Source organism: Brachypodium distachyon, chromosome 1 (genome assembly GCF_000005505.3).
Source record: "Brachypodium distachyon strain Bd21 chromosome 1, Brachypodium_distachyon_v3.0, whole genome shotgun sequence".
Taxonomy (NCBI): domain Eukaryota; kingdom Viridiplantae; phylum Streptophyta; class Magnoliopsida; order Poales; family Poaceae; genus Brachypodium; species Brachypodium distachyon.
The window spans coordinates 65,538,654-65,565,721 of NC_016131.3; the positions used below are offsets into that span (position 1 = coordinate 65,538,654).

Below are 27,068 nucleotides of genomic sequence, written 5' to 3' on the forward strand. Positions count from 1 at the left end.
TTTGTCAATGGGACACATCTTGCTGAAAACATGGATTTCTAGCATGCTCCAATACTTGATTTTATTCTTATAACTTTAATTTGAACATACAAAAACTTTACGGAAATAGATTAAAAAACATCAAGGGGATTTTGGTGTCTGAACTTTTGATTTTTCTACAGCCAAAATACTTCAGAATAAGCAAACAAAATGTTAAATGATGAATTTGACTATTTTTCTTCTATTTTTGCATTTTTATTTATTTTTCCTTAAATAGTGAATATTCTAAATTTACACAAAATACAAGTATCTTTGCACTGAAAATTTTGGTATTTGCGAAGTATTCTTTTGGTTCCAAATATAATAGAAATGCATCCCAGCTTTTTAGAATTGCAGTCTAGTTCTATAATATTCAAATACTGAATTCAGTTTTCAGGACTAAGTCAAATGTGGAATCGTTTCCAAGTTGTCTGCCACATAAGTTACTAAAAACTGAAGGGTCATTTATTTTTTGACGGTATAACTTGGACCTCGCAAGTAACTTTGGGTCCAAAATGTCCCATCCTGACTACTTTCTGTGTTGTAAAATCTATATAGTTTGTATACTTGCTTATTTAGTTAGTTTTAGAAAAAACATAAGACCATAAGTCCTAAACCCGATGTCCAAAAATCAAGAACACTGATAAAAATAGGTGTTCCTATAGTTACCAAACAATTATGTTTGCGATGAGCATAGACCCAACGTAATGCGCATCACGGATGTGCTTTTTTTTTTTCCCGCAACTGGATCCAACTGTCCATACCAGTTCAAGCAAATGCACTAGACAACAAACTGATAGAGACGATTAACCCAATCACCGCTTAAAACATGGTTCGGACTTCAGTTGCAAACGAACAAATATTACTACCAGTACTGAGCATCCACCGATAAAAAAAGCCATTACAGAGTTGCTAGCTGGGGCACATTGCACCCGTAGTTTGGAGGACCTTTATGCGCCTCCTCTTTTCTGCATTTCCTTCTCGTCCTCTGCATTGTACTCGTCGGCGTCACGCACCATCCGCTCGATCTCCTCCGTGCTCAGCCGACCCGTGTCTTTGGCGATAACGATCTTATTATTTTTTCCCGTCGACATGTCCTCCGCAGACACGGTCAAAACGCAGTTCGCATCGATTACGAAGGTGACATTGATCTTGGGCACGCCCTTCGGTGCTTTGGGGATGCCTGTGAGAATGAACTTGCCGAGGAGGTGGTTGTCCTCGGTCGCTGCCCCTTCGCCCTCGTATACTTGGATGCGCACCTTGGTCTGGTTGTTGGAGCATGTCGTGTAGACACCCTCCTTTTTGACGGGGATTGTGGTGTTTCTGGGGATCAAGGTGCTCATTTCACGGCCTTCCGTCTCCACCCCGAGCGAGAGCGGCGTGATGTCGAGCAGGAGCACATCCCGCACTTCCTCGCCGCCTTCATCGCTGAGGATGGCGGCCTGGACAGCAGCGCCGTAGGCGACGGCCTCGTCAGGGTTGATGCTCCTGCAGAGCTTCTTGCCATCGAAGAAATCTGGTAGCAGCTGCTGAAGGGTTCGTTGCATGTAAAACAAAAAAATTCCTATGAGATGTGCGGAAAAAACCCAAGAACATATCTAGCAGATGTAAGTAATGAGAGGGATAATGAGCATCATACCCTCGTAGACCACAAAGCGTTACGATCACGGGATCGTTGTTGGCGTAGTGGAACTTTCGACGAGATCAATCTCAGTGCAGAAAACGGCGGCACCTCCTTGGTATCCACACGTTCCGCTTCACGTCGTCTCCTCCTTCTTAATCCAGCAAGCGAGGGAAAGAGGTCGATGAGATTTCAGCAGCACGACGGCGTGGTGTAGGCTATGGTGGAGTTCTCCATGGGCAGGGTTTCACCATGCGCGCGAGAGGAGGAAGTCAGGGAGAGCAGGGGCATCCAAGGGGCAGCCCCTCCCCTCCTTATATAGGGGAGGAGGCCGATGGCAAGGTAGGTAAGAGAGACAATCTCATCTTTCCTTTCTTGCCTCTTAAGAAATAGAAATTTGATCACATAGGGATCAATTCCCTAATTCAGTTTTTCCCTTTCCTTTCCTAGAGGTGGCCGGTCAGGGGATCCCGGAAAGGAGTCCTGGGAGGACTCCCTCCCCACGTACGGTTCTCCACCGGCCCATTAGGGGACAACTAATTAGATTGCTCTAATTAATTACTATAAAGGTCCAATTAAATTCTCAGGAATATTCTGAAACATTGCAGAAACTTTCAAGAACTTTCGGAACCTTTTAGAACATTCCTGGTCCATACCGGAAAATATCCCGAATTTTTCCGAAACAGCTTTCCCATATATAATTCTTTATCGACCATTCCGAAACTCCTCGTGATGTCCTGGATCCCATCCTGGACTTCAAATCAATATTCGATATCACCATCTATTATCTCATCGTACCCTAGCGACATTAAGCGTTAAGTGTGTGACCCTACGGGTTCGAGAACATGCGGACATGACCGAGACACCTCTCTGATCAATAACCAAAAGCTGGACCTGGATGTCCATAATGGTTTCCACATATTCCACGAAGATCTCATCGGTTGAACCACGATGTCAAGGATTCAATTAATCCAGTATCCAATTCCCTTTGTCTCGCGATATATTACTTGCCCGAGATTTGATCGTCGATATCACCGAACCTAGTACAATCTCATTACCGGCAAGTTCTCTTTACTCGTACCGCAATATAATATCCCCGTGACTAAACACATTAGTCACATGCTTGACATAATGAAAACATTAGCAATTTAAACTTAAGTGACACGATCAAAAGTTATGCTTATGTTTGGGTCTGTCCATCATCATTCTCCTAATGATATGACCTCGTTAATAAATGACAACACATGTCTATGGTTAGGAAACCTTAACCATCTTTTAATCAACGAGCTAATCTAGTAGAGGCGTATTAGGGACACGATATTTGTTTATTTATCCACACGTGTATTTACTTTCCTGTCAATACAATTATAGCATGGATAATAAACATTTATCAAGAACAAGGAAATAACAAATTTATTATTGCCTCTAGGGCATATTTCGAACAGTCTCCCACTTGCACTAGAGTCAATAATCTAGTTTACATTGTAATATATCTAACACCCATGGAGTCTTGGTGCTGATCATGTTTTGCTCGTGGAAGAGGTTTAGTCAACGGGTCTGCGACATTCGGATCTGTATGTACTTTGCAAATCTTTATGTCACCATCCTTGACATATTCACGAATAGTGTGAAACCGACGTTTAATATGCTTGGAATTCTTGTGAGACCTTGGCTCCTTGGCGTTGGCTATGGCACTTGGAACCACACCTAGTTCGGATATGAACTTCATCATCCAAACCCCTTCCTGCGCCGCTTCTGAAGCAGCCATATATTCCGCCTCAGTTGTTGATGCTGCCACAACGCGCTGCTTGGAACTCCTCCAGCTAACAACACCACCATTCAAAATAAATACGTATCCGGATTGAGACTTAGAGTCATCCGAATCAGTGTCAAAACTAGCATCAACGTAACCCTTTAAGACGAGTTGTTCGTCACCTCCATAAACGAGAAACATTTCCTTAGTCCTCTTTAGGTACTTAAGGATATTCTTAACCGCTGTCCAGTGCTCCATTCCTGGATCACTTTGGTACCTACTAGTCAAACTAACAGCATGAGACACGTCCGGTCTAATACACAGCATAGCATACCTAATAGAGCCTATGGCTGAAGCATAGGGGATACTATTCATCTTTTCTCTATCTTTTGCCGTAGCTGGACACAGAGTCTTACTCAATATCTTACCTTGCAACATGGGCAAGAACCCTTTCTTTGCTTGATCCATTCTGAACTTTTTCAGAACTTTGTCAAGGTATGTGCTTTGTGTAAGCCCTATCAGGCGCCTTGATCTATCTCTATAAATCTTGATGTCTAATATATAAGCTGCCTCACCAAGGTCTTTCATTGAAAAACTTTTATTCAAATAGTTTTTAACACTTTTAAGAAGTTCTATATCATTTCTGACCAACAATATGTCATCCACATACAGTATCAGAAATGCTACAGAGCTCCCACTCACTTTCTTGTAAATACAAACTTCTCCATGAGTTTGGACAAATCCAAACCCTTTGATCACCTCATCAAAACGGAGATTCCAACTCCGAGATGCTTGCTTCAGCCCATAAATGGAACGTTGAAGTTTGCATACCTTATTAGCATCCTTAGGATCGACAAAACCTTTAGGTTGCACCATGTACAACTCTTCCTCAATGTGACCATTAAGGAACGCGGTTTTGACAGCCATCTGCTAGATTTCGTAATCGAAAAATAGCAGCAATTGCTAACATAATCCGAACAGACTTTAGCATCGCTACGGGTGAGAAAGTCTCATCGTAGTCAACTTATTGAATTTGCCGAAAACCTTTTGCGACAAGTCGAGCTTTATAGACGGTAATATTACCATCAGCATCAGTTTTCTTCTTGAAAATCCATTTGTTCTCAACGGCCTTTCGATCATTGGGTAAGTCTACCAAAGTCCATACTTGGTTTTCGTACATGGATCCCATTTCGGATTTCATGGCGGCTAACCATTTTTCGGAGTCTGGGCTCATCATCGCTTCCTCATAATTCGTAGGTTCATCGTTGTCTAACAACATGACATGATCATTATGCCACTCAGGAGTGGTACGTGTTCTTGTTGACCTGCGAAGTTCTGTAGTAGTCTCATTCGAAGCTTCATGATCATTATCATTTGCTTCCTCTCTAGCTGGCGTAGGCTGCACAGGAACAGTTTCTGGCGCTGCGCTACTCTCAAATTCGAGAGAAGGTTCAAGAACCTCATCGAATTCCACTTTCCTCCCACTTACTTCTTTTGAGAGAAACTCCTTCTCTAGAAAGGACCCGTTCTTAGCGACAAACACTTTGCCTTCGGATCTGTGATAGAACGTGTACCCAATTGTTTCTTTAGGGTATCCTATGAAGACGCATTTTTCCGACTTGGTTTCGAGCTTATCAGGTTGTAACATTTTTACATAAGCGTCGCATCTCCAAACTTTAAGAAAGGACAGCTTAGGTTTCTTGCCAAACCATAATTCATACGGTGTCGTTTCAACGGATTTAGATGGTGCCCTATTTAAAGTGAATGCGGCTGTCTCTAATGCATAACCCCAAAACGACAGTGGCAAATCAGTAAGAGACATCATAGACCGTACCATATCTAATAAAGTACGATTATGACGTTCGGACACACCATTACGTTGTGGTGTTACAGGCGGAGTAAGTTGTGAAACAATTCCACATTGTCTTAAATGCATGCCAAACTCGTAACTCAAATATTCACCTCCACGATCCAATCGTAGAAATTTAATTTTCTTGTTACGATGGTTCTCCACTTCATTCTGAAATTCCTTGAACTTTTCAAATGTTTCAGACTTGTGTTTCATTAAGTAAATATACCCATATCTACTTAAGTCATCTGTGAAGGTTAGGAAGTAACGATATCCACCGCGTGTTGTAACACTCATTGGTCCGCACACATCAGTATGTATGATTTCCAATAAGTCACTCGCCCGTTCCATTATGCCTGAAAACAGGGTATAGTCATCTTACCCATGAGGCATGGTTCACATGTATCAAATGATTCAAAATCAATTGATTCAAGTAGTCCATCAGAATGGAGTTTCTTCATGCGTTTTATAGCAATATGACCTAGACAGCAGTGCCACAAATATGTGGAACTATCATTATCCACTTTGCACCTTTTGGCATTAACATTATGAATATGTGTATCACTACTATCGAGACTTCATAGAAATAAACCATTCAGAAGTGGTGCATGACCATAAAAGATATTACTCATATAAATTGAACAACCATTATTCTCTGATTTAAATGAATAACCGTTTTGCATTAAACAAAATCCTGATATAATGTTCATGCTCAACGCAGGCACCAAATAACAATTACTAAGGTTTAAAACTAATCCCGAAGGTAAATGTAGAGGGAGCGTGCCGACGGCGATCACATCAACTTTTGATCCATTCCCGACACGCATGATCACCTCATCTCTTGCTAGTCTTTGTTTATTCTGCAGCTCCTATTTCAAGTTACAAATGTGAGCAACTGAACCAGTATCAAATACCCAGGTGCTACTATGAGTACTAGTAAGGTACACATCAATAATATGTATATCAAATATATCTTTGACGTTGCCAGCCTTCTTATCTGCCAGGTACTTGGGGCAGTTACGCTTCCAGTGGCCAGTCCCCTTGCAATAGAAGCATTCAGTATCCGGCTTAGGTCCAGATTTGGGCTTCTTCGCGGGAGTGGCAACAATTTTGCCACCCTTCTTGAAGTTTCCCTTCTTTCCCTTTGCCTTCTTGAAACTGGTGGTCTTATTGACCATCAACACTTGATGCTCTTTCTTGATTTCCACCTCCGCGGTTTTTAACATCGGGAGGAGCTGAGGAAGTGTCCTATCCAACCCTTGCATATTGTAGTTCACCACAAAGCTTTTATAGCTAGGTGGTAGTGACTGAAGAACCCGGTCAATGCCTAATTCATTAGGAATCCCAATTCCTAGTTTTCTCAGGCGGTCGGCGTACCCAGACATTCTGAGCACGTGCTCGCTAACGGAGCTGTTCTCCTCCATCTTGCAGTTAAAGAACTTTTCGGAGGCTTCATACCTCTCCGCACGGGCTTGGGTCTGAAACAAAGTATTCAGTTCCCCAATCATAGCATATGCCGTGTGGTGCTCAAAACGCTTTTGGAGCTCAGGTTCCATACCAAGCAAGAGGCCGCACCTAACTACATTGTGGTCCTCAGATTGAGTCAGCCAGACGTTCCTAACGTCAGCAGACTTAGTTTCTGCAAGTTCCTTATCAAGCGCTGCATAAAAAACATAGACCTTTTTGGCAGTTTCGAGGATAATCCTCACATTACGGAACCAGTCTGTAAAGTTGCTTCCATTGGACTTCAGTTTATCTTTCTCTAGGAGAGTATTCATATTGAACGTAGTACGAGCCATTGATCTACAACATATTTGCAAAGACAATTAGACTATGTTCATGATAATTAGTTCAAGCTAATCAAATTACTAGTGAACTCCCACTAAAATCAACATCCCTCGGGTTGTTTAGCGACACATGATCTAAATCCACTACACCAAGTCCGATCATCACGTGAGATGGAGTGGCTTCAATGGTGAACATCAGCATGTTGATCATATCATTCATATGACTCATGTTTAACCTTTCGGTTCTTTGTGTTCCGAGGCCATGTCTGTACATGCTAGGCTCGTCAAGTTAACCAAAATATTTCTGCATGTGTAAAACTGGCTTACACCCGTTGTATGTGAACGTAGAGTTTATAACACCCGATCATCACGTGGTGCTTCAAAACGACGGACTTTTGCAACGGTGCATACTAAGGGAGAACACATTATTATCTTGATATTAACAATGAGGGATCATCTTATAATGCTACCGTCAACTAAGCAAAATAAGATGCATAAAAGGGATAAACATCACATGCATAAATAATGTGACATGATATGGCCTTTTCTTCATGTGCCTTTGATCTCCATCTCCAAAGCACGGGCATGATCTCCATCATCACCAGCCTGTCGCCTAGGTCCTCGGGCGTCAAGTATAGTTGCCTCCACCAACAATTGCTACTACAACTATTTCTACTACTAGCGATAAAGTAAACCAATTACATGGTGATTAAAACGTTGACACGAAGGTCAACCATACGGCTCCTGCCGGTTGCCAAACTCATCGACATGCAAGTCGTGAAATATTACAAAACATGATCATCTCATACATCAAATATATCATATCATATCTTGGCCATACCACATCACATGCCCCTGCAAAAACAAGTTAGACGCTTCTACTTTGTTGTTGCATGTTTTACATGGCTTTAGGGGCTGCACTAAAAGAACCGTTCTTACTTACGCAAAAGCCACAACGGTGATATACAAATTGCTTATTAACCATATAGGCCTTCCATTGCAAATCAGATTTCAACTATAGTGGGAGAGACAGACACCCGCCAGCCGCATATGCAATACAAGTTGCATGTCAATTGCGGAACCGGTCTCTTGTGCGATGACAAGTAAGGTTGGTCCGGGCCGCTTCATCCCACTATCCCGCGAAATCCAAAGTGCACAAAAGAGGTAGCAACATGAACATCAACACCCACAACCAAATTGTGTTCTACTCGTACAAAACATCTACGCATAGTTCTAGCTCTGATACCACTGAAGGGTTCGTTGCATGGAAAACAAAAATTTTCCTACGAGATGTGCGGAAGAAACCCAAGAACATATCTAGTAGATGTAAGTAACGAGAGGGATAATGAGCATCATACCCTCGTAGACCCCAAAGCGTTACGATCACAGGATCGTTGTTGGCGTAGTGGAACTTTCGACGAGATAAATCTCAGTGCAGAAAACGACGGCACCTCCTTGGTATCCACACGTTCAGCTTCATGTCGTCTCCTCCTTCTTAATCCAGCAAGCGAGGGGAAGAGGTCAATGAGATTCCAGCAGCACGACGGCGTGGTGTAGGCTATGGTGGAGTTCTCCACGGGCAGGGTTTCACCATGCGCGTGAGAGGAGGAGGTCAGGGAGAGCAGGGGCATCCAAGGGGCAGCCCTTCCCCTTCTTATATAGGGGAGGAGGCCGACGGCAAGGCAGGTAAGAGAGACAATCTCATCTTTCCTTTCTTGCCTCTTAAGAAATAGAAATTTGATCATATAGGGATCAATTCCCTAAATCAGTTTTTCCCTTTACTTTCCTAGAGGTGGCCGGCCAGGGGATCCCGGAAAGGAGTCCCGGGGGGACTCCCTCCCCATGTACGGTTCTCCACCGTACGGTGGAGTTGTTCCTCCCCTTTCCCCCTAATGGGCCTAGGCCCATTTGGGGATAACTAATTAGATTGCTCTAATTAATTACTATAAAGGCCCAATTAAATTCTCAGGAATATTCTGGAATATTCCAGAACCTTTCGAGAACTTTCGGAACCGTCTAGAACATTCCCGGTCCATACCGGAAAATATCCTGAACTTTTCCGAAACAGCTTTGCCATATATAATTTTTATCTCCGGACCATTCCGAAGCTCCTCGTGATGTCTTGGATCCTATCCTGGACTTCAAATCAATATTCGATATCACCATCTATTATCTCATCGTACCCTAGCGACATTAAGCGTTAAGTGTGTGACCCTACGGGTTCGAGAACATGCGGACATGACCGAGACACCTCTCTGATCAATAACCAAAAGCGGGACCTGGATGTCCATAATGGTTTCCACATATTCCACAAAGATCTCAACGGTTGAACCACGATGTCGAGGATTCAATTAATCTGGTATCCAATTCCCTTTGTCTCGCGATATATTACTTGCCCGAGATTTGATCGTCGATATCACCGAACCTAGTACAATCTCATTACCGGCAAGTTCTCTTTACTCGTACCGCAATATAATATCCCCGTGACTAAACACATTAGTCACATGCTTGCAAGCTCATTGGGATGTTATATTACCGAGAGGGCCCAGAGATATCTCTCCGTCACATGGAGTGACAAAGTCCAGTCTTGATCCATACAACCCAACAAGCACCTTTCGAGATACCTGAAGAACAACTTTATGATTACTCAGTTACGAGATGACGGTTGATGTCCACAAAATATTCTTCCGGTACTAAGGACACGATATTTGTTTATTTATCCACACGTGTATTTACTTTCCTGTCAATATAATTATAGCATGGATAATAAACATTTATCAAGAATAAGGAAATAACAAATTTATTATTGACTGTAGAGCATATTTCCAACAGCTGCTGCACTTTGGGGATTCTGCTGGAACCGCCCACGAGGACGACGTCATGGATCTGAGACTTGTCCATCTTGGCGTCGCCGAGGCACTTCTCGACGTGTTCAATACACTTTCGGAAGAGATCCATGTTGAGGTCCTCAAACCGGGCGCGGGTGATGACCCCATAGAAGTCGATGCCATCGTGCAGCGAGTTGATCTCCACGGTGGCCTGCGCAGCGGAAGACAGCATCCTCTTGGCCTTCTCGCAGGCCGCCCTGAGCCACCGGAGCGCCTTGGGGTTGTTTCTAATGTCAGTCTTCTTGAATTTCTTGAGAAACTCCCGCACGAAGTGCTTCACCATCGGGTCGTTGAAATCCTCACCGCCCAGGTGGGTGTCGCCGGCCATGGCCTTGACCTCAAAGACCCCCATGTCAATGTCGACGCCGGGATCGATGTTGACGACGGAGACGTCCAAGGTACCACCGCCGAGTTCAAATATGAGCACCGTCTTCACTTCATCGCTGCTGTGTATCTTGTCAAGTCCGTAGGCAAGGGCAGCAGCGGAGGGCTCGTTGATGATGCGCATGACGTTGAGCCCGGCGATTGTGCCGGCGTCGATGGTGGCCTGCCGCTGGGAGTCGTTGAAGTAGACCGGGACGGTAATGACGGCATTCTTCACATCCGTGTCGAGATAGGCCTCAGCGATCTCCCGCATCTTGGCGAGCACCATGGCCGAGATCTGCTCGGCCTCGAACTGCTTCTCCTCTTCCTTGTACTGCACCACGACCATCGGCCGGTCGCTGGGACCTGAGATGACTTTGAAAGGCCACAGCTTCATGTCTGCTTGAACCGAAGAGTCACTGAAATGACGGCCGATGAGTCGCTTCACATCTGTAACAAAAATTGATTGTGGATTAGTCAAAACTACTAGTACTAGGGACAAATTATGGCACCAACCCTGCATCTTCCATGCATGCGCCCAACTGGCGCTTATCTAATGTGCGAAACGCGTACACGAATTAAATGGTAAGAAGTTGGAAGAGTTTGGTTCGAAAATATTCTACATAATCGATCAATTTGGGGGGTATTCCCTTCTTTTTTGACGGCTCTTTTTTTTTACGGCACCTCTCCTCTTTGTGGTGCTTAGGGATAAAGAGGTAAATTTCGAGGAAATTAAACTAGACAGTTCTTGCGAGAAGACAAGAAACTTAACATTTTTACTTGCATACAAAATGGAGATCCTCGTCGCCGAAAAAAATGAACGGAAACAAGATTAATGTCTCGTATAAGATATGCAAGTATGTAACACAGGCACGCAACTGGAATAGACTAAGCATATAAGTATGTTTGGGAATTGGTTGAACGGTGTTGATAAAAAACTAAAAGCTCAAATTTGGGTGGGAGTTATTGCTGTTTGTTGGCCTATTTGGAATGGCCGAAATGATATTGTTTTTAACAAGACTAGAGTGGTTAATTTTTTGTAGGTAATCTACAGGGCCACTCACTGGATCCGTTTGTGGTCTTATCTACTTCCTATGGATCAACGGGGGCTTTTGGATACTGGGTGCAACCGTCTGGAGACGGTTACTCAGGATTTCTTCAGCCGGTGTGGATGGCGGTCCACTAATAGAATTCTAACTACATGATGCATAGGCATTTTTTGTATCTCTTATTCGAATGGCTGATTTTTGTGTCAACCTTAAGTGATGCATAAACTGTATTTTTGTGACACTGAACTTCGTAATAAAATGGCTGTGTGCATCGATTGATGCAGAGGCCGAGCCTTTTTCCCCTTTTCGAAAAAAAAATAAGAACTACTACAAAAAGATCTGAACAGAGGAAGAAAGAACCTTTTATCATGAAGGTTTTTGTTTCATCGTACCAATTAACTGGAGTAAAAAAATACTATGCCAGTATGTTATGTAACGCAAGCGCACAACACCGTGACACGATTTGCTACAGTACATATCATATCAAAACAGACCCATGCATGAACTTGAGAAGTTAAATTCTCTAACGTATGTAGAATAGAAAGAGGTGCTCCTGACAAACTAATTAGGTACTAATTGAAAAGCCGGAGCAATAAGTAATGGCGCCGGTGGATCTCACCGAAGATGGTGTTGACGGGGTTCATGGCGGCCTGGTTCATGGCGGCGTCGCCGATGAGACGCCAGGAGTCGGTGAAGGCGACGCAGGACGGCGTGGTGAGGTTGCCCTGGTCGTTGGGGATGACCTCCACGCGGTTGTGCGACGAACGCCAGACGGCGACGCACGAGTAGGTCGTCCCGAGGTCGATGCCGATCGCCGGCCCGTCGACGCACTCCGTGGCACCCGTCTCCAAGCGACAGTTCGAGGCAGAGGAAATGAGACTGAGAGTATAGATCAGAGGAGCGGGACCGGCTTTAGAGGCCAGGGGTGGTGCGGGGATTTTATAAGCTACTAGAGGAAGGCGAGAGGGTGCCGTTGCCTGCAGTCAGCGTGAAATCGAACGAGATACGATGGGAGGTGAACGAACTTCAGCATTAATTAGACGATCATGCTGAAAATAGTTTTTTTTTCAATTGAAAAGGAGATGGTATTATTAAGAAATCGAAGGATTATGATCAGCGCTTAAAACCCTGGCCATCTCGTGCGAGAAGGGTATACTTTTTGTAAATAAAAGGAGGGTAAATGATCTGGTTCACGTCTTGTCCACTCCTTTGTTTCGATGCTGCAATATATTTATTTCATTGTTGCATGCACCATGTGTAAACATTGCGCATGATGGTTTTCATGTTGCGTATGTCGCGATATTTTTCCTAGGTGTTTTACTACAATTTTTTTCGCGAGAAGGCCAAGGCCGTATATTAAATCAACCAACCAACCCTTACAGAACCATCTTTAAAGGAATAAAAAATTACACGCAAGTTCTTGTAGATAAACGTCGTTGTCTTCCTCCTGCACTCGCCGGTGGTGTGCCGTGAGCGAAATTTGATGCTGTCTCTAAATCTCCGAACCACGTGGAGCCAAGAAACCGTTGTTGACGTAGCAGTCGGAAAGTCGCCGGTCGGAGCCAGAAGACGCCAGTCACACTGATCTGAGAAACAAACCACCGTCCTGGAGAAGAAGACGGCGAAGAGGGTTAGATGATCATCCCAGATCCGGCCAGACGGATTCGAGAAGGCCGAGCCTCACTAACTACGCGATGAGGTCGAAATTAGCCGAGCCTCACCGATCGAAAAAGGAAACAGTAAACCGAGACACGCAGCCTACCTGCAAAACTCAAAACTAGATTCATCACTGCTGAAGAGCAGTGACCAACCGTCCCATACTCCTCAACGTCTGCGGCGAGATCGCCGTCGACGAGCTGGACGAGGAGTTGGGAAAACCCACAACCAACATAAACGCTGCTGCCGGTTGACCAAAACCTAACCTTTGAAGATCTACTAGAGCACCCAGCGTAGAGGAGACGTGGACGACGTTGCTTGCCGGCCGGCCGAAGAGGACATGCGATCTGGCCGGAGGCTGTGACGGCGAGGGCAAGGGCACGGTGGAGTATAGAAGCAATGCAAGCTTTTTTTTTAGGTGTTTTACTACAATGAATTGGGATCAGTTGTATTCACATGATTTTTTTTGCTTCATGGGCATGACTAAAATGTTGCAAGGTTGTATGGCGTTTTTGAGGGACCAAAGTTGCAGACGCAAAAAAATAAAATCGTATACGAGAATTTGATGTCGCGACAATCAGACAAACGAGGTTCGTGTTTTCAAGTGGACCGAACGATCGGGGACAAGCCGGTCCCACCATCCCACATTGGAATCTAACGATTTAGACATATTCGTTAAAAATTGCTTAAGAAAAAACTAAAACGCATACCTTCTCTCAACAATTCCATGAAGCATCACACCGTACTACCTTAGTCGCCCTCGTGCATATTAGTGATGACCATTAGGGATGAGACAACGTGAATCGTGGTCAGGTTGAGATTAAGGGCCAGAGCCCACAGATAATGCCTCGTTTCAACCTCGACAGACAGGCCAGGCCCAAACACCTAGCCCAGCCCAGGGCCTGCCGCTCTGGAGCCTGGCTGCCGCCGCGCCTTCGATCCCCACAGACCCGCATCCTCCGTCCACCCCCGGCGGCGCCCCTGGAGCCGCTCCCCGAAATATTTCCTCGAGCAGCTCCGAGTGGAGGCCATGGCGATGGCGAAGGCCAAATCCAGCGCCCTCTCCGTCGCCGACAAGTGCCGGGTGCTTATAGCCACCACCCTCCGCGTTCGTTCCTCCCTGATTTGGGCTCTCTCGCTAACTCCTGCTTGCCCTTCGCAGAACATCTTGGGCGCCAGCTGGGAAGCCCACCTCAACACAATCAAAGCCGACGCCACTGGAAGGTTCGCTGACCGGTTCCTACACCCCCTCCTGATCCATGTCCTCGCGCCATCCTTATGCTTGTGTGGATATAGCAAATAAAAAGACCAAAATTTCTTGTTTCTGACTGGTCTTGATTGGGGATTTGGGCAGCAAGGGGGAGATTTACACGTCGAGGGTGCACTACATGATCCAAAAGGGCATGCCCTACTTGATCGTTCCCGGGAACCACATGCACAACATTGTAATGCTCTAGTTCTTCTGCTCATGATGGTTGATTGGATATGTCATTTGTGTTTGCTGTCACGGTTAATCAGTTGATTTTGTGAATGTCCAATCCTGCAGAACATTATAATCGATGAACGGGGCTCTCTCTCGGTATCCAGTCCAGTCCCAGGCCGCCTTACCAGCTTGCTAAAGTCACTCAACAAGGTAAATCCTTCTCTACAAGTTTTGCTGACTATTGCGTTCTCTTCTCTCAGTATGTTTTGTCATCATCGGTGCTGATACTGGTATTGTCATGTGGTGCAGTTGCCTCCTCGAGTCGCTATGACTGGTGATGTCCTCCGCATGAAGGAGACAAAGGTAAGCTCGTTGCAAATGCCCCAACATTTTTTTTTTGCGGGTAGGCAGTGAAGTGATATTGATTGTGCTTCATATTGCCCCATAAGTAGCCCCAACATTGGACATGTTTGATTGCCTACTAGTCAGTGAAGTGATATTGATTGTGCTTCATATTGTTGGCACAAGGTTCCGGTTATAGCAGACAGTCTGAAGAAAGCTATTCTCAAGGAACATAAAGCTGCTAGCGAAGCTACTTATGGGGTTTCAGCGGTATTATCCTCCGCAAGTTCTACTTGTAGGTCACGGAGCGAAGGTCTCCTTAGCTTACTCAATGAAGAGAGCTCCTACAGTATCTACAAATTTGAAATTGGGTGTGTGCTATACGTTTTCCTTATATTATTTTCTGACGTTCACTGTCTTCCCTTTATGTTTAGCATCAGCACAACTGCGCAAGTAATATCAGTTGGTCAAAAGTAGTTACAAGGAGCTATTTATAACTGTGGAGATTTCTATATTGCAGCTCATGTGTCTACATAGATTCCTCTGGCAGCAACCATAATATCGAGTTGGATACTTTTGAACCACCAAAAGCAGATCTGCTATGTAAGCTTTGCACTTAATTGATTTCAGCTTTTTCATCTTAATTTCACTGTACCTTCTAGCAACAATTGTACGCAGTGTCTGGCTTTTAAGTTAGAAATATGTCAATAAGATGCTACTTGATGACTTACCGATGAATCTTTTTGTACCATGTAATTATACACCACCATGTTCAGTTTCTAAACGTATACATTGTCCTTTCTAGTGCCGTTTGCTGCAAAGCTTATTGATGGTATCAACCGGAGTGAGTCAAGGCGGAGAGCACTCATGCTGTTCTGTTTTGAGTATTTTGATGTGACTGCTAGAGTAAGTATTCCTAGTGTACCTGGACAACTTACAGTGTAGGATAAGTGAATTATTAGTTTCCTGTTTCCGAACCTTCCTTTCTTTGGTCAAATTAGTAACTTACAATGCTGATTATCACCGTCTTTTCTTTAAGGATGCACTCTTGCTCTCCATTGATCACCATGGATTTGATGTGCTCGCCAAGCTCCCTGAAAGAGAAATAACTGCCCTAGATGTGCCTCAGCAGTACCACTGGAAGGAGTTCAGATTCCCATTCAAGGAAGCGGCCAAGGATGTTGAGGACTTCTGCCGCATGCTGGTTGAGTTAGAACAAGAAGCTCTGCACAGCGTAAAGAGCTATAGCGGATTAGGGTGAAGCGGGTAGCTCATTCCCAGACCATCTGTTGGTTTAATTGACTAGTTGAGGGGCTTGCATGAGTTTCCCATAGTTACGAACTGGCAACGTCCAATTGAGTCAACAGAAAAAAAAAATGTAGACATAAGCTTTTATGTCGTTCAGATTTTGAGCCTGTTTATTTGGTAAAATTTAACATGTCTGAAAGGCAAAAACTTTACTCCACGGTGATTTAATATGTCAGAGCAGCACACATGGTTGGGAATTTGGTGAGTTTGATACAAAAATTACTTGGTTAATTGCAGTTGATCGAGCATTCCTGGCATGGCAAACGCAAATGCATACAATTAATAAACGCAGAAAAGGTATACTTTAACTATTAGTACTACTAAATAAACCATGGTTCAAAATCAACTTCAACAAAAGCTGGGCAATGCATACATGCCCGTACGAAAAATAGCAGAATATCACAGGAATCCACCGACAGATTATTCAAGCATAACATTTGCGATTGGAATCCATATCATTTAGTCGACCTCCTCAATCTTGGGGCCTGGGCCGCTGCTGCCGCCGGCAGTGCTCGCCGGAGTGTCCTCGTCCATGCCACCAGGCATTTCAGCGCCGGCGCCCTGGTACATCTTGGCGATGATGGGGTTGCAGATGCCTTCCAACTCCTTCATCTTGTCATCAAACTCGTCGGCCTCGGCAAGCTGGTTGTTGTCGAGCCAAGTGATGGCGCCATCAATAGCGTCCTCGATCTTCTTCTTGTCAGCCTCTGGGAGCTTGGAGGCGATCTTGTCGTCCTTGATAGTGTTGCGCATGTTGTAGGCGTAGTTCTCCAGGGAGTTCTTGGCGTCCACCTTCTTCTTGTGTTCCTCGTCCTCTGCCTTGTACTTCTCAGCTTCCTGCACCATCTTCTCAATGTCCTCCTTGCTCAGCCGCCCCTTGTCGTTGGTAATGGTGATCTTGTTCTTCTGCCCGGTGGTCTTGTCCTCCGCAGAGACGTTCAGGATACCGTTGGCATCAATGTCAAAGCACACGGTGATCTGGGGAACGCCCCTGGGCGCCGGGGGGATGCCAGATAGCTCGAACTTGCCGAGCAGATTGTTGTCCTTGGTCCTCGCCCTCTCACCCTCGTACACCTGGATGAGCACGCCGGGCTGGTTGTCTGAGTAGGTGGAGAAGACCTGCTCCTTCTTGGTAGGGATGGTGGTGTTCCTCGGGATGAGCACGGTCATGACGCCGCCGGCCGTCTCCAGGCCCTGTGAGAGCGGCGTGACGTCGAGTAGGAGCAGGTCCTGCACTTTCTCGTTGCCCTCGCCGGTGAGGATGGCAGCCTGGACGGCGGCTCCGTACGCGACGGCCTCGTCAGGGTTGATGCTCTTGCAGAGCTCCTTCCCGTTGAAGAAGTCCTGGAGGAGCTGCTGCACGCGGGGGATACGTGTAGATCCTCCGACGAGCACGACGTCGTGCACGGTGCTCTTGTCCATCTTGGCGTCCCTTAAGCACTTCTCGACGGGCTCCATGCACTTCCGGAAGAGGTCCATGTTGAGCTCCTCGAACCGGGCACGGGTGATGGTCGTGTAGAAGTCGATGCCCTCGAAGAGAGAGTCGATCTCAATGGTGGTCTGGGCGGTGGAAGAGAGCGTCCTCTTCGCTCTCTCGCACGCGGTCCTCAGCCGCCGGAGGGCCCTTGGGTTGCCGCTGATGTCCTTCTTGTTCTTCCTCTTGAATTCCTGAACGAAGTGGTTAACCATCCGGTTGTCGAAGTCCTCGCCTCCCAAGTGGGTGTCTCCGGCGGTGGCCTTGACCTCGAAGATGCCCTCCTCAATGGTGAGGAGGGAGACATCGAAGGTGCCGCCACCCAGATCGAAGATGAGAACGTTCTTCTCGCCGACGCTGGTCGACTTCTTGTCGAGACCGTAGGCGATGGCGGCGGCGGTGGGCTCGTTGATGATGCGCATGACGTTGAGGCCAGAGATGACGCCGGCATCCTTGGTGGCCTGCCGCTGGGAGTCGTTGAAGTAGGCGGGGACAGTGACGACGGCGTTCTTGATGGTGGTACCAAGATACGCCTCGGCCGTCTCCTTCATCTTGTTGAGCACCATGGAGGAGATCTCCTCGGCGGAGAACTGCTTGTCCTCGCCTCTGTACTGAACCCCGATCATGGGCTTGTCACCGGGGCCAGGGATGACCTTGAACGGCCAAAGCTTGGCGTCGCTCTGCACCGACGCGTCAGAGAAACGCCGACCGATGAGCCGCTTCGCATCTACAAACAAAATTAGAACCGGGCGCGTTTAGATCTAGACTAAACGGATCGCGATCTGCTGACCATTTATATAAAATTGAAAGACCAGAGCAGAGCAAAACAGAGGATCTACTCAAAACTTACCGAAAACGGTGTTGATCGGGTTCATGGCGACCTGGTTCTTGGCGGCGTCGCCGATGAGCCGCTCGGTGTCGGTGAAGGCGACATAGGAGGGCGTGGTGCGGTTGCCCTGATCGTTGGCGATGATCTCGACCCGGTCGTGCTGCCACACGCCGACGCAGGAGTAGGTCGTGCCGAGGTCGATGCCGATCGCCGGCCCGTCTCCTTTTCCGGCCATGATCTCGTTGACTGCTGGGCGGAGAAACAAACTCGGGAGAGAATTACGGGATCTGGGATTGGTTGGATATTGGATCGGAGCACTGGGGAAGGAAATCGATAGATGCGGGAGATAGGCGATAGAGGGTTTGATTTTATAAGGCTGTGGTGCCGCGTCCGTGGAGGGGTTCTAGAATGTTCCGGGGGACGGGCTGAGCCGTCGGATGCGATCTGGACGTGCGGGAGGAAAGCCGCGGATTCGCTGCGGGAGCGTCGACGGGGCCGAGCCGTGGCGAAATTGGACTCGCGGCTGGGGCCGGGGCGTGGGGTTTCGGTTCTAGAGGGCACCGGAAGGTTCTGGAGCCTGGGGAGGTGGAAACACTCCTTCCTTTTGTTTCAGAAGAAGAAGACTTCTGTGCGTCGTCGATTGGATTGGATGTGACAGTTTCCGTGCCAGTTCAGACGCCCGCGGGTGCCGCCGGGTTTGACCTGGACTCGATACAAGTTCGGGGAAAAGCTCTTGCTTATGTTCGGGAGTCGCCAAATGACACTTTTATGACTCCTTTGGCCACTGAACTCATATGTCCAATTAGTACTTTGATAAAGTTGATTGTAGCAACAATTTTCAACATCAAGCGCCATCGGTAGCAACAGCCAAACCATGAGAAAGGTTTCCAAAAGCAACGGCTAAACACCGCCAGCGTCCGATCCAATCAATGAGCGCCAAATCACAGATTTCAACCTACAAAGCAAGTTCAACCAATATCAGGGAACCGAGCATCGCTTGGGTGGTCAGCCAGGCAGGTGTGCTGGCAGCCCACCAGAGTTTGACCCTCGAATGTCGCAATTCGGTGTCTCACTTTGTAAAAATTATATATCTATATACCGTCGGACTGCAATCGCGCAGCTTTTACAGTTTAAAATAAAAAAAAAATGGACTCAACAAGGAAATTGTATATGCACATTGTCATTGCTAGATGTAGTGAAGGTCCCACCTAGAGTCATACATAGAGTCATTTGCGATATTCAGTTACTGGTATATATGCTAACCAATTCTATCTTCTTCGGAAGAAGTGTTGCCCATTCGAGCTTGCATATATTACTTCGTTAACCTGCTGAATGAAGTGGCATGATGAAGGTGGGGAAGAGTAAGGCTTTATTTGCAAAGACAATGGATGACAGGTTCATCATAAAGCAAATCAAGAAAACAGAGTTTGGGTCCTGCATAAAATTTCGCATGATTACTTCAAGCATGCTTACCATTCTCTACACACTGGTAGCTTAACTTGCCTCACCAAAAAATTGGAATTTATCAGGTAATAAGTTTCTTTGACAATCGGAGTTCTGTTCGATTTAGTGACTGACTTCTATTGGGTTCTCATATAACTTGCCGTTTAAGGTCAAGCAAACAAGGCATGGCAAACAGATAAAAGTGGATTGGATCTGATGGTGATGGCAAACCTCATGTTTGGGCAAAATATTTCACGAATATGATCTTAAAGGTGCTATTTTTCATGGCACGTCGCTGAACGATCCTGAAACTCTATTGGTGGAAGAATCAAGCATCTTTTGCAGCGTGCAATCTGGAATGACAAATCTTTCCTCACTGTATGTATAATGCATATCTTATAATTGCAGGTTATCGTGTTTTCAAATAAATACTCACTCCGTTCCATATTTAGTGTTCAAATTTGACCAAATATGAATGTATTTATACTCAAAAAAACGTCTATTGTACTTGTGGTCAGTTAACGTTGTGGACTAAACAATGAACTTCTACTTGGCATCTTTGATTATTTGAGGCAATATACTTCGGACAAACAACCGGAGAGATGGGTCAAGACGTAAGATCAGATCGTACTGCACACCTTACAGTTCAGATTCTGTTGTCAGATGTACATCGTCTACTTTGCAATGTCCCTACTTACAATTTTGCAGATCTGCTGGTACTGCTTACTTTCTCTAATCAATCAGTTCCACATATTATTTCAAATGGATGAGATCAAGCTAAACTCGTATGTTCTGATGGTACAGACCCTCTTGTAGAACAGCTAGTTATTTAAGTTGGTGCATTTTCATGGGAATTATCTAGCTGGAGCAGTGGAGCTTATAATGTCATTCCTCTCTTTGGTCAGATAATTGATCGAAAGGTGGTTTGGTTCCTTCTGGCGGAACCAACTCAACTCACTGGTTTAAGTCATAGACTTGTCATGTGTGTCGCATTTATCTCGATTTATTCTTGTGTTTAATCGGTATTGCAATTTCAGTGGGACTGATATACCCGTCAACTACGAGACATCTGCGGTGACCTCATCAATCTCAAAATCTTCCGACTCAGTATCTCGGAGGTGCTCATAAAGATATGGTGCGTGAGCTTGTTCATATGGGGTGATTAGATTCGAAATGACCGATAAAAAAAAAGATAAAATGAGATCTAGATGCTAATTCAACGGTTTTGATTCGTCAACTCAAATTTCAGTCTTTTATTTAAAAATTAGGCAACTTAGATACAACAAAACCGTTGTTGATATCATGATTTTTTTTATTTTTTTTTGCTAAGAAGTATTCCATCGGAGGCTTCAATCGATGATTAGGTTCTAAGTCGAACGCGTGGAATAGAGCTTAGACGTAAGCCACGGCCTCAAGCACTGCAGGGTGCAGGGTAGTTAAACTGTCAACGCATCAGCGCTGAAGCGCCAACGAAGACCCCAGCGCGAGGGGCGAACTGATTTTTTTTCCAGAGGACGCAGTGTAACAGGTGCATGGTATATGGGCCGCCAAAATGGCCCAATCAACCACGAAACGGGGATTTTTCTACGGGAATAGCAGCCCGTAGGACAGGCGGCCCAGGCAGGAGTGATCGAGGGATCGGACGGTCAGAAATGATCTGTACGTATAATCTGACGGCCGAAATTGCTGATGGGCTGAAAGACCTCCCAAGATGCCCAGTTTTACTGTCCTAATCTCCCTGAAGGAGCCATCCAGCTGCGATCCTGGTGCATGAATCCGCTGCTTAGCTGCAGTCACATCTAGATACTCAAATGTCAAATGAGCTTCAGAATGAAGGTGATCACTGATCATGGATACGTGGAGAAGGTTTACATCAGATACGTGGAATGGGTGGAGCAAGAATTTTATCATCTGTAGCAAAATCTAAGTCAGGCCCGCGGTCATCTCTATTGGACTAGGAATACAAAACTAAAGCCTGGCCCATCCGAGTGTAAAGCTTATTCCACTCCGCAATGGGCCAGTGCAATTTTCTGTTACGGATCGAGTGGGCCGTGGACTGCCACCTGTGCACTTTTGTGATTAATGGATCAGCTAATTCCAGTGACACGCAGCTAGCTCCTCTCTTCAGCCACAGGGCCTCTCAAAAAATCAATGCACGTTTTCCCGTAAATCACTTGAGAAGGAAGATATTATCATGGCGCCATGTAACAGAATGATGTGCTTTACGTCGTTGTCTCGACGGTAACGATCAAGCTAGGGGCTATGACCCCTACTGTGTTGACGCGGAAACGTAGAGGAACCTGGGAAGAGCACCTTTAATTATTCCTTCTTCTTTTCCATTGACGCGGCACTGCCTTTGGCTTTGGACAGATCTGCCATATAATCCTGCCCCACGCATCGCGATCGCACAAACAAAATGCAACTGTTGTTTCTGCCGCTGTGCGGAAACAGTAAAATTCGCTGCACCGATGTGATTTTATCTCTCTTTGTAGCGTAAGTACATCGTTAGACAGGATCACAGGAGAGACATCCGTTTCTGAGAAGATGTCCTTCTGATCTTGGCATCTTGCACAAAAGCCATGTATGGTGGGAGATGTCGGAATGTTCTATTTCGATGTTCTTACTTTATTGAAAGTTAACTCTCTTCGCAAAGCGAAATTGAAATGGGTAAAAATTAATGTTGTTTCTGTGACACCAATGAAACAATACAATGTCTGCCCTGTTGCTCGCATTATTTGACGGATAACCCATGTCACGCTTAACATACCACCTCCAACAAATATAACGATTTTGTTTGGGAACTAGCATTGGTGTCCCGCGCAATTCACAGAGATAAGTATCGATAATTATTTTAATTAAAATGACCAAATAAATTATAGGTTTATGTTACTTGTATGTGCTATTAGACCAATATATTATTCGGAAATGGAAACTTGTGTCACGGATTAGTCGCTACAAAGACAGGTTAACAAAAAGACGTACATCTAGAAAAGTACGTAGATTTAACTAATCAAACTACACATAGAAGTAGTATGTGTTTTGAACATGACACAACTTTTTATTTATATGGTTTTAGATCATAACCCACAACTTTAAGTTTATAATGCAAGTCCGGTTGGTTGACCAATGTTTGTGTCAAATTAATTGATTGTTTGAGATGATATTTAGTTGTGCATCCAGAAAATGTCTAGATCAACTATGAGATAAATCGTGTGGGCCTTTAGGATTTGGCAGCGGTCATGTTCGTGTGGGGCTTTGACAGGGTATCACATATTCGGGAAACGATTTTTGACTCTTAGATCTCATATCCAACGGTTAATAAAATTGGGGTGATGTGGCTTAACGTGGAGCCTCCCCTCGGTACCTCTCATATTGATTTTAATATATAATAGATTTGGGTCACATTTTAGCATGTACATTTATAATTCTTCAAGTACCCGTTAATAACTCATTTTTGCAAACATATAAAAAATATAAATTATGATGAGTAGAGGTGAGCATACTATTTAATATTATCTCAATCCATAAAAACAATGAAAAAAGTGGTCATCTCGTAACTATTGGCGGAGCTAACCCAAGTCTATAGCCTGGGCACCCAAGCTTAATTAAGCTTCACGATTTATGTCACATGCGTGTCACGAGGAAACCCGAGCATGTGCCCGTTGTGCCCCCATGGTGGACCCGACCATGGTCTTAACATTTTTATCCTTAGCGTAGTATATGTCGATCACGTGTTAGGATGTAGAATTATAATTCTATAAATGCCTGTTAGTAACTAATCTTTACAAAAAAAAATAGATTACGACGAACTGAGGCAAGACTACTACTTAATATTGCATCGTAGTGCGTTAAGCAATAAATATTTCATAATGGCCTATGTGGGCCTCAATCCCCTTTGGTGTTTCGTCCCTAACTCATGAGATATACCCACCTAATTAAATATTGGGATCAAGTATGAGATCTATCGGTCTAAATATCGAGATGATGTGGATCAGCGTGGTGCTTCTCCTCGGTACCACTCATTGTGCTTTTAGTATGTTATTATGATCACGTGTTAGGATGTAGAGTTATAATTCTTTCAGATCCATTAATAAGCAATTCATGCAAAAATATAGATTATGAAGGATTGAGAAGAGATCACTACTTAATATTCTCGTGATCCATGAAAATAGATAGAGTATATTTCACAAAACCACATTTTTTATGATAGTTGTCTCAAGCTTTGAGGCAGCCGATCTCAGAAAATCCTAATCTCGAAAATTAAGCTTGTTGATGTTTTTTTCATGCCATGTTATTTTCGCCAACCCGTTTTCAACGCCATTGGACTGCATGCCATTACTTAATCGTGTTCTGACTGGTCCCACCGTGATCAATGGTATCTGTTCTGCGGCCGGTACTCGGTGGCCCCATCCCATACGGGATTAGTTGCGCCGAGGGCTCGTCCGCCGCACGGCTGCTTCCCATAAAATGAAAAATTATTTCCTGCGCTGTTGCGACCTCGTGGCTCCAGACGCATAGTCCGTTATCTATACGTGCACATGCCACGTTCTCTTCGGAGAATCTCAGTGATTTCTCTTTTCAGTGTGCATCTCTCCTCACCAACTAATCTTTGGTGGTTAAAAAAGTCGATCAATTTTGTAGTACCGGTGAGAAGGATTTGTGTTTGTGTGAGACCGGAAGTCACACGTTTTCTTAATCTACCAAAAGCTAATTAACGTGACATCTTTTTTACGGTAATTGTCACGTTTTCTTTAAGGAAAATCGTGTGGGCCTTTAGGATTTGGCAGCGGCCATGTTCGTGTGGGGCGTTGAAAGCGTAACACATATTTGGGAAACGATTTTTGACTCTTAGATCTCATATCCAACGGTTAATAAAATTGGGGTGATGTGGCTTAACGTGGAGCATACCCTCGGTACCCCTCATATTGCTTTTAGTATAGAATAGATTGGTTAATGGTTTTTATTTAAAAAAACTTAAGGCCCAAATCCGTGTGAGAATTTGCCTTTTTGGATAGGCAATTTGGAGTTGTTGAAATGATAATATTTTTGACATGACTTGAATTGCACATATTTTGCAGGTTATTCCAAAGGCCACACATTGGATCTATTTGTGATCCTATCTTCCCCATTTGGAGCAGCAAGAGCTCTGGCTTATGCATGCAACCTGCTAGAGACGGTCACATAGGATATATTCGGCCGGTGTGAAATGATGGTCCACTAATAGATTACATGGCGCACAAGATGTGTGGAGATATGATCTCAGTTGTGAGTTACCCTTCAACTATTTTGGCGGAACATTGGTGTCTTCGTTGGTCTTGGTGGCACATGGTTACATAGGTGTCATGGTACGATCTTAGCTACGCGTTGCCCTTTGACAATGTCAAAGACACGGTGTCATTGGTGGACTCAAATTAAGTATCGACGTCTGTTGACTGCACTAGCTATATATTGATGTTGGCATATTTATTCTAGGTTTTTATGTGGGTTTTATGTGTTGTCTTTATTTTGAGAAATGCGGCCTTTGTACCCATTAACCTGATTCTTTTATTTAATAGAAATAATTCAGGCAGACTAAAGTCCGCCGTAAACCCATGTCTTGGAAAAAGGATTTATTTAGTTTACAAAAAGTTATTGTTAAGTTCATCAAACACTACTACAAAACGGTCTACATGCAACGGCACATCAGTAACGGGTACGGCGCGACCGTTACTGATGAACAGAGCGGTGTATGCCCGTCCCTGCCCAGCCATACATCAGTGGCAGTCACGCGACGCGACCGCCACTGATGAACCATCATACCTCGCGAGATACATCAGTGGCGGTCGGTTAAGAGACGACCGCCACTGATGAACCACGCATCAGTAACGGTTGCCCTAACGCGACCGGTACTGATGTACCCCCTATTATCAGTAACGGTCGCCCAATTCCCGACCGCCACTGATGAGTGTCACGGTTTAAATACAAAGAACAGAGCCGCAGCTGGTCGTGCTGCGCGTCGTAACGAACCAGCTGCGGCCCCTTCTTCTCCGGCGATGGCGAAGCCCTGCCCGAACGCGCCATGGCCGTCGGCGAGCCCCCCAGGTAGCGCCTCCTCCATCTCCCTTCCTCCCCCCCCCCCCTCGCGCCGGCGGCCGCCGTCTCCATGGCCGGCGAGCTCCGATCTTCGAGTCCGAAGCTTCCCTCTCCTTTGCGAGCTCTCTCTCGCTCCCGATCTGCCTCGCCGGCCTCCAATTTCTCTCCGAAGTTCCCCAATTTCAAATATTTGAGCTCTGGTCGCCGGCCAAAATGCGGCCTCCTCGTCGTCGCCCGGAGCTTCCCTCTCCCTTGCGAGCTCTCTCTCCCTCCCGATCTTTCTCGCCGGCCTCCAATTTCTCTCCGAATGTCTCTAATTTCAAATTTTTAGTTAGCCCCGGTTAATTAACACCTTAATCCCCTTGTCAATGATTAGGCTAATTATTTTGCTTTGTTTGTTTTCTTGTGTATTGTGTTGTAGATCGAAGGACCGTTCTTGGATGTACGCCAAGGAAAGAATCAATGCTCGATGGATAACCGAATGGACGGTCTTTGGAGTCATGAAAGGTGATATGGAATGAAAAGGACTTGTGATGATGCGTTGTCCATGTCGCAAATGTGGAAACACATGCATGATGAAGCCTGAAGATGTTCAGATGCACGTGCTGGCATCGGGTTTTGTGGAAGGTTATTCTCGCTGGACTTGTCACGGGGAGGATGCGGTTGATGTCGGTAGCGGTAGCGAAGATGATGATGTCCTGCGGTATGATCTGGCGAATGATTCCGAGGAAGAAACAAGGGTCGATGAGGAGGATAATGTGGAAGGTGAAGGAGCTCCAGAGCTGGAGAAGATGATGGGGAAGAAGTGATGAAGGACAAGCCGGCAAAAACTGTCTGGTATCTTACGGCAGGTGGCCGAGTTGAGCGTTGGATGCAGAACGTTAAGGACGCGAGGTATCTCGTTTATCACGATCCGGCGCAGGCTGCATTTGATCCTAACGGGCACTACCGTGTGGAGGAAGCTGGGGTCCTAAGACACCCTGCCGATGGGACTTAGTGGAGAAACTTTGACACGGCATTTCTAGATTTTGAGGCAGAGCCCAGAAAGCTGAGGCTCGGTCTCAGCACTGACGAGATAAATCCTGTCGAAAACATGAACAACAAGCACAGCACATGGCCAGTGATCTTGTTTGTCTATAACCTTCCTCCATGGTTAATTATGAAGAGAAAGTACATCCACATGTGCCTGCTCC

The 27,068-nt window shown here is 45.3% G+C and overlaps 3 protein-coding genes and 1 long non-coding RNA gene across 4 annotated transcripts; 1 reads left to right on the forward strand and 3 right to left on the reverse strand.

Moving 5' to 3' along the window:
* Positions 1–968: 968 nt before the first annotated feature.
* Positions 969–12,464, reverse strand: LOC100830794 (heat shock cognate 70 kDa protein). Its single transcript, XM_024459006.1, has 5 exons — positions 12,456–12,464; positions 11,948–12,173; positions 9,859–10,729; positions 5,810–5,817; positions 969–1,534 (listed from the first exon to the last, which is right to left on the reverse strand). Exons 1-5 carry the CDS (start codon positions 12,462–12,464, stop codon positions 969–971), a joined length of 1,680 nt encoding a protein of 559 aa, XP_024314774.1.
* Positions 12,465–12,684: 220 nt separating this feature from the next.
* On the reverse strand, positions 12,685–13,796 carry LOC112269289. Its single transcript, XR_002960948.1, has 2 exons — positions 13,695–13,796; positions 12,685–12,934 (listed from the first exon to the last, which is right to left on the reverse strand). It is a non-coding gene; the product is annotated as an uncharacterized LOC112269289 (long non-coding RNA).
* A 100-nt stretch (positions 13,797–13,896) lies between these two features.
* On the forward strand, positions 13,897–16,182 carry LOC100828530. Its single transcript, XM_003558182.4, has 9 exons — positions 13,897–14,068; positions 14,147–14,208; positions 14,339–14,429; positions 14,531–14,617; positions 14,717–14,770; positions 14,936–15,120; positions 15,270–15,352; positions 15,555–15,655; positions 15,789–16,182. The coding sequence occupies exons 1-9, from the start codon at positions 14,015–14,017 to the stop codon at positions 16,008–16,010; spliced, it is 939 nt and encodes a 312-aa protein (XP_003558230.1). The 5' UTR covers positions 13,897–14,014; the 3' UTR covers positions 16,011–16,182.
* A 132-nt stretch (positions 16,183–16,314) lies between these two features.
* LOC100827922 (heat shock cognate 70 kDa protein 2) lies at positions 16,315–18,727 on the reverse strand. The gene is made up of 2 exons (XM_003558180.4): positions 18,382–18,727; positions 16,315–18,258 (listed from the first exon to the last, which is right to left on the reverse strand). Exons 1-2 carry the CDS (start codon positions 18,593–18,595, stop codon positions 16,517–16,519), a joined length of 1,956 nt encoding a protein of 651 aa, XP_003558228.1. The 5' UTR covers positions 18,596–18,727; the 3' UTR covers positions 16,315–16,516.
* Between the last annotated feature and the right edge of the window lie 8,341 nt (positions 18,728–27,068).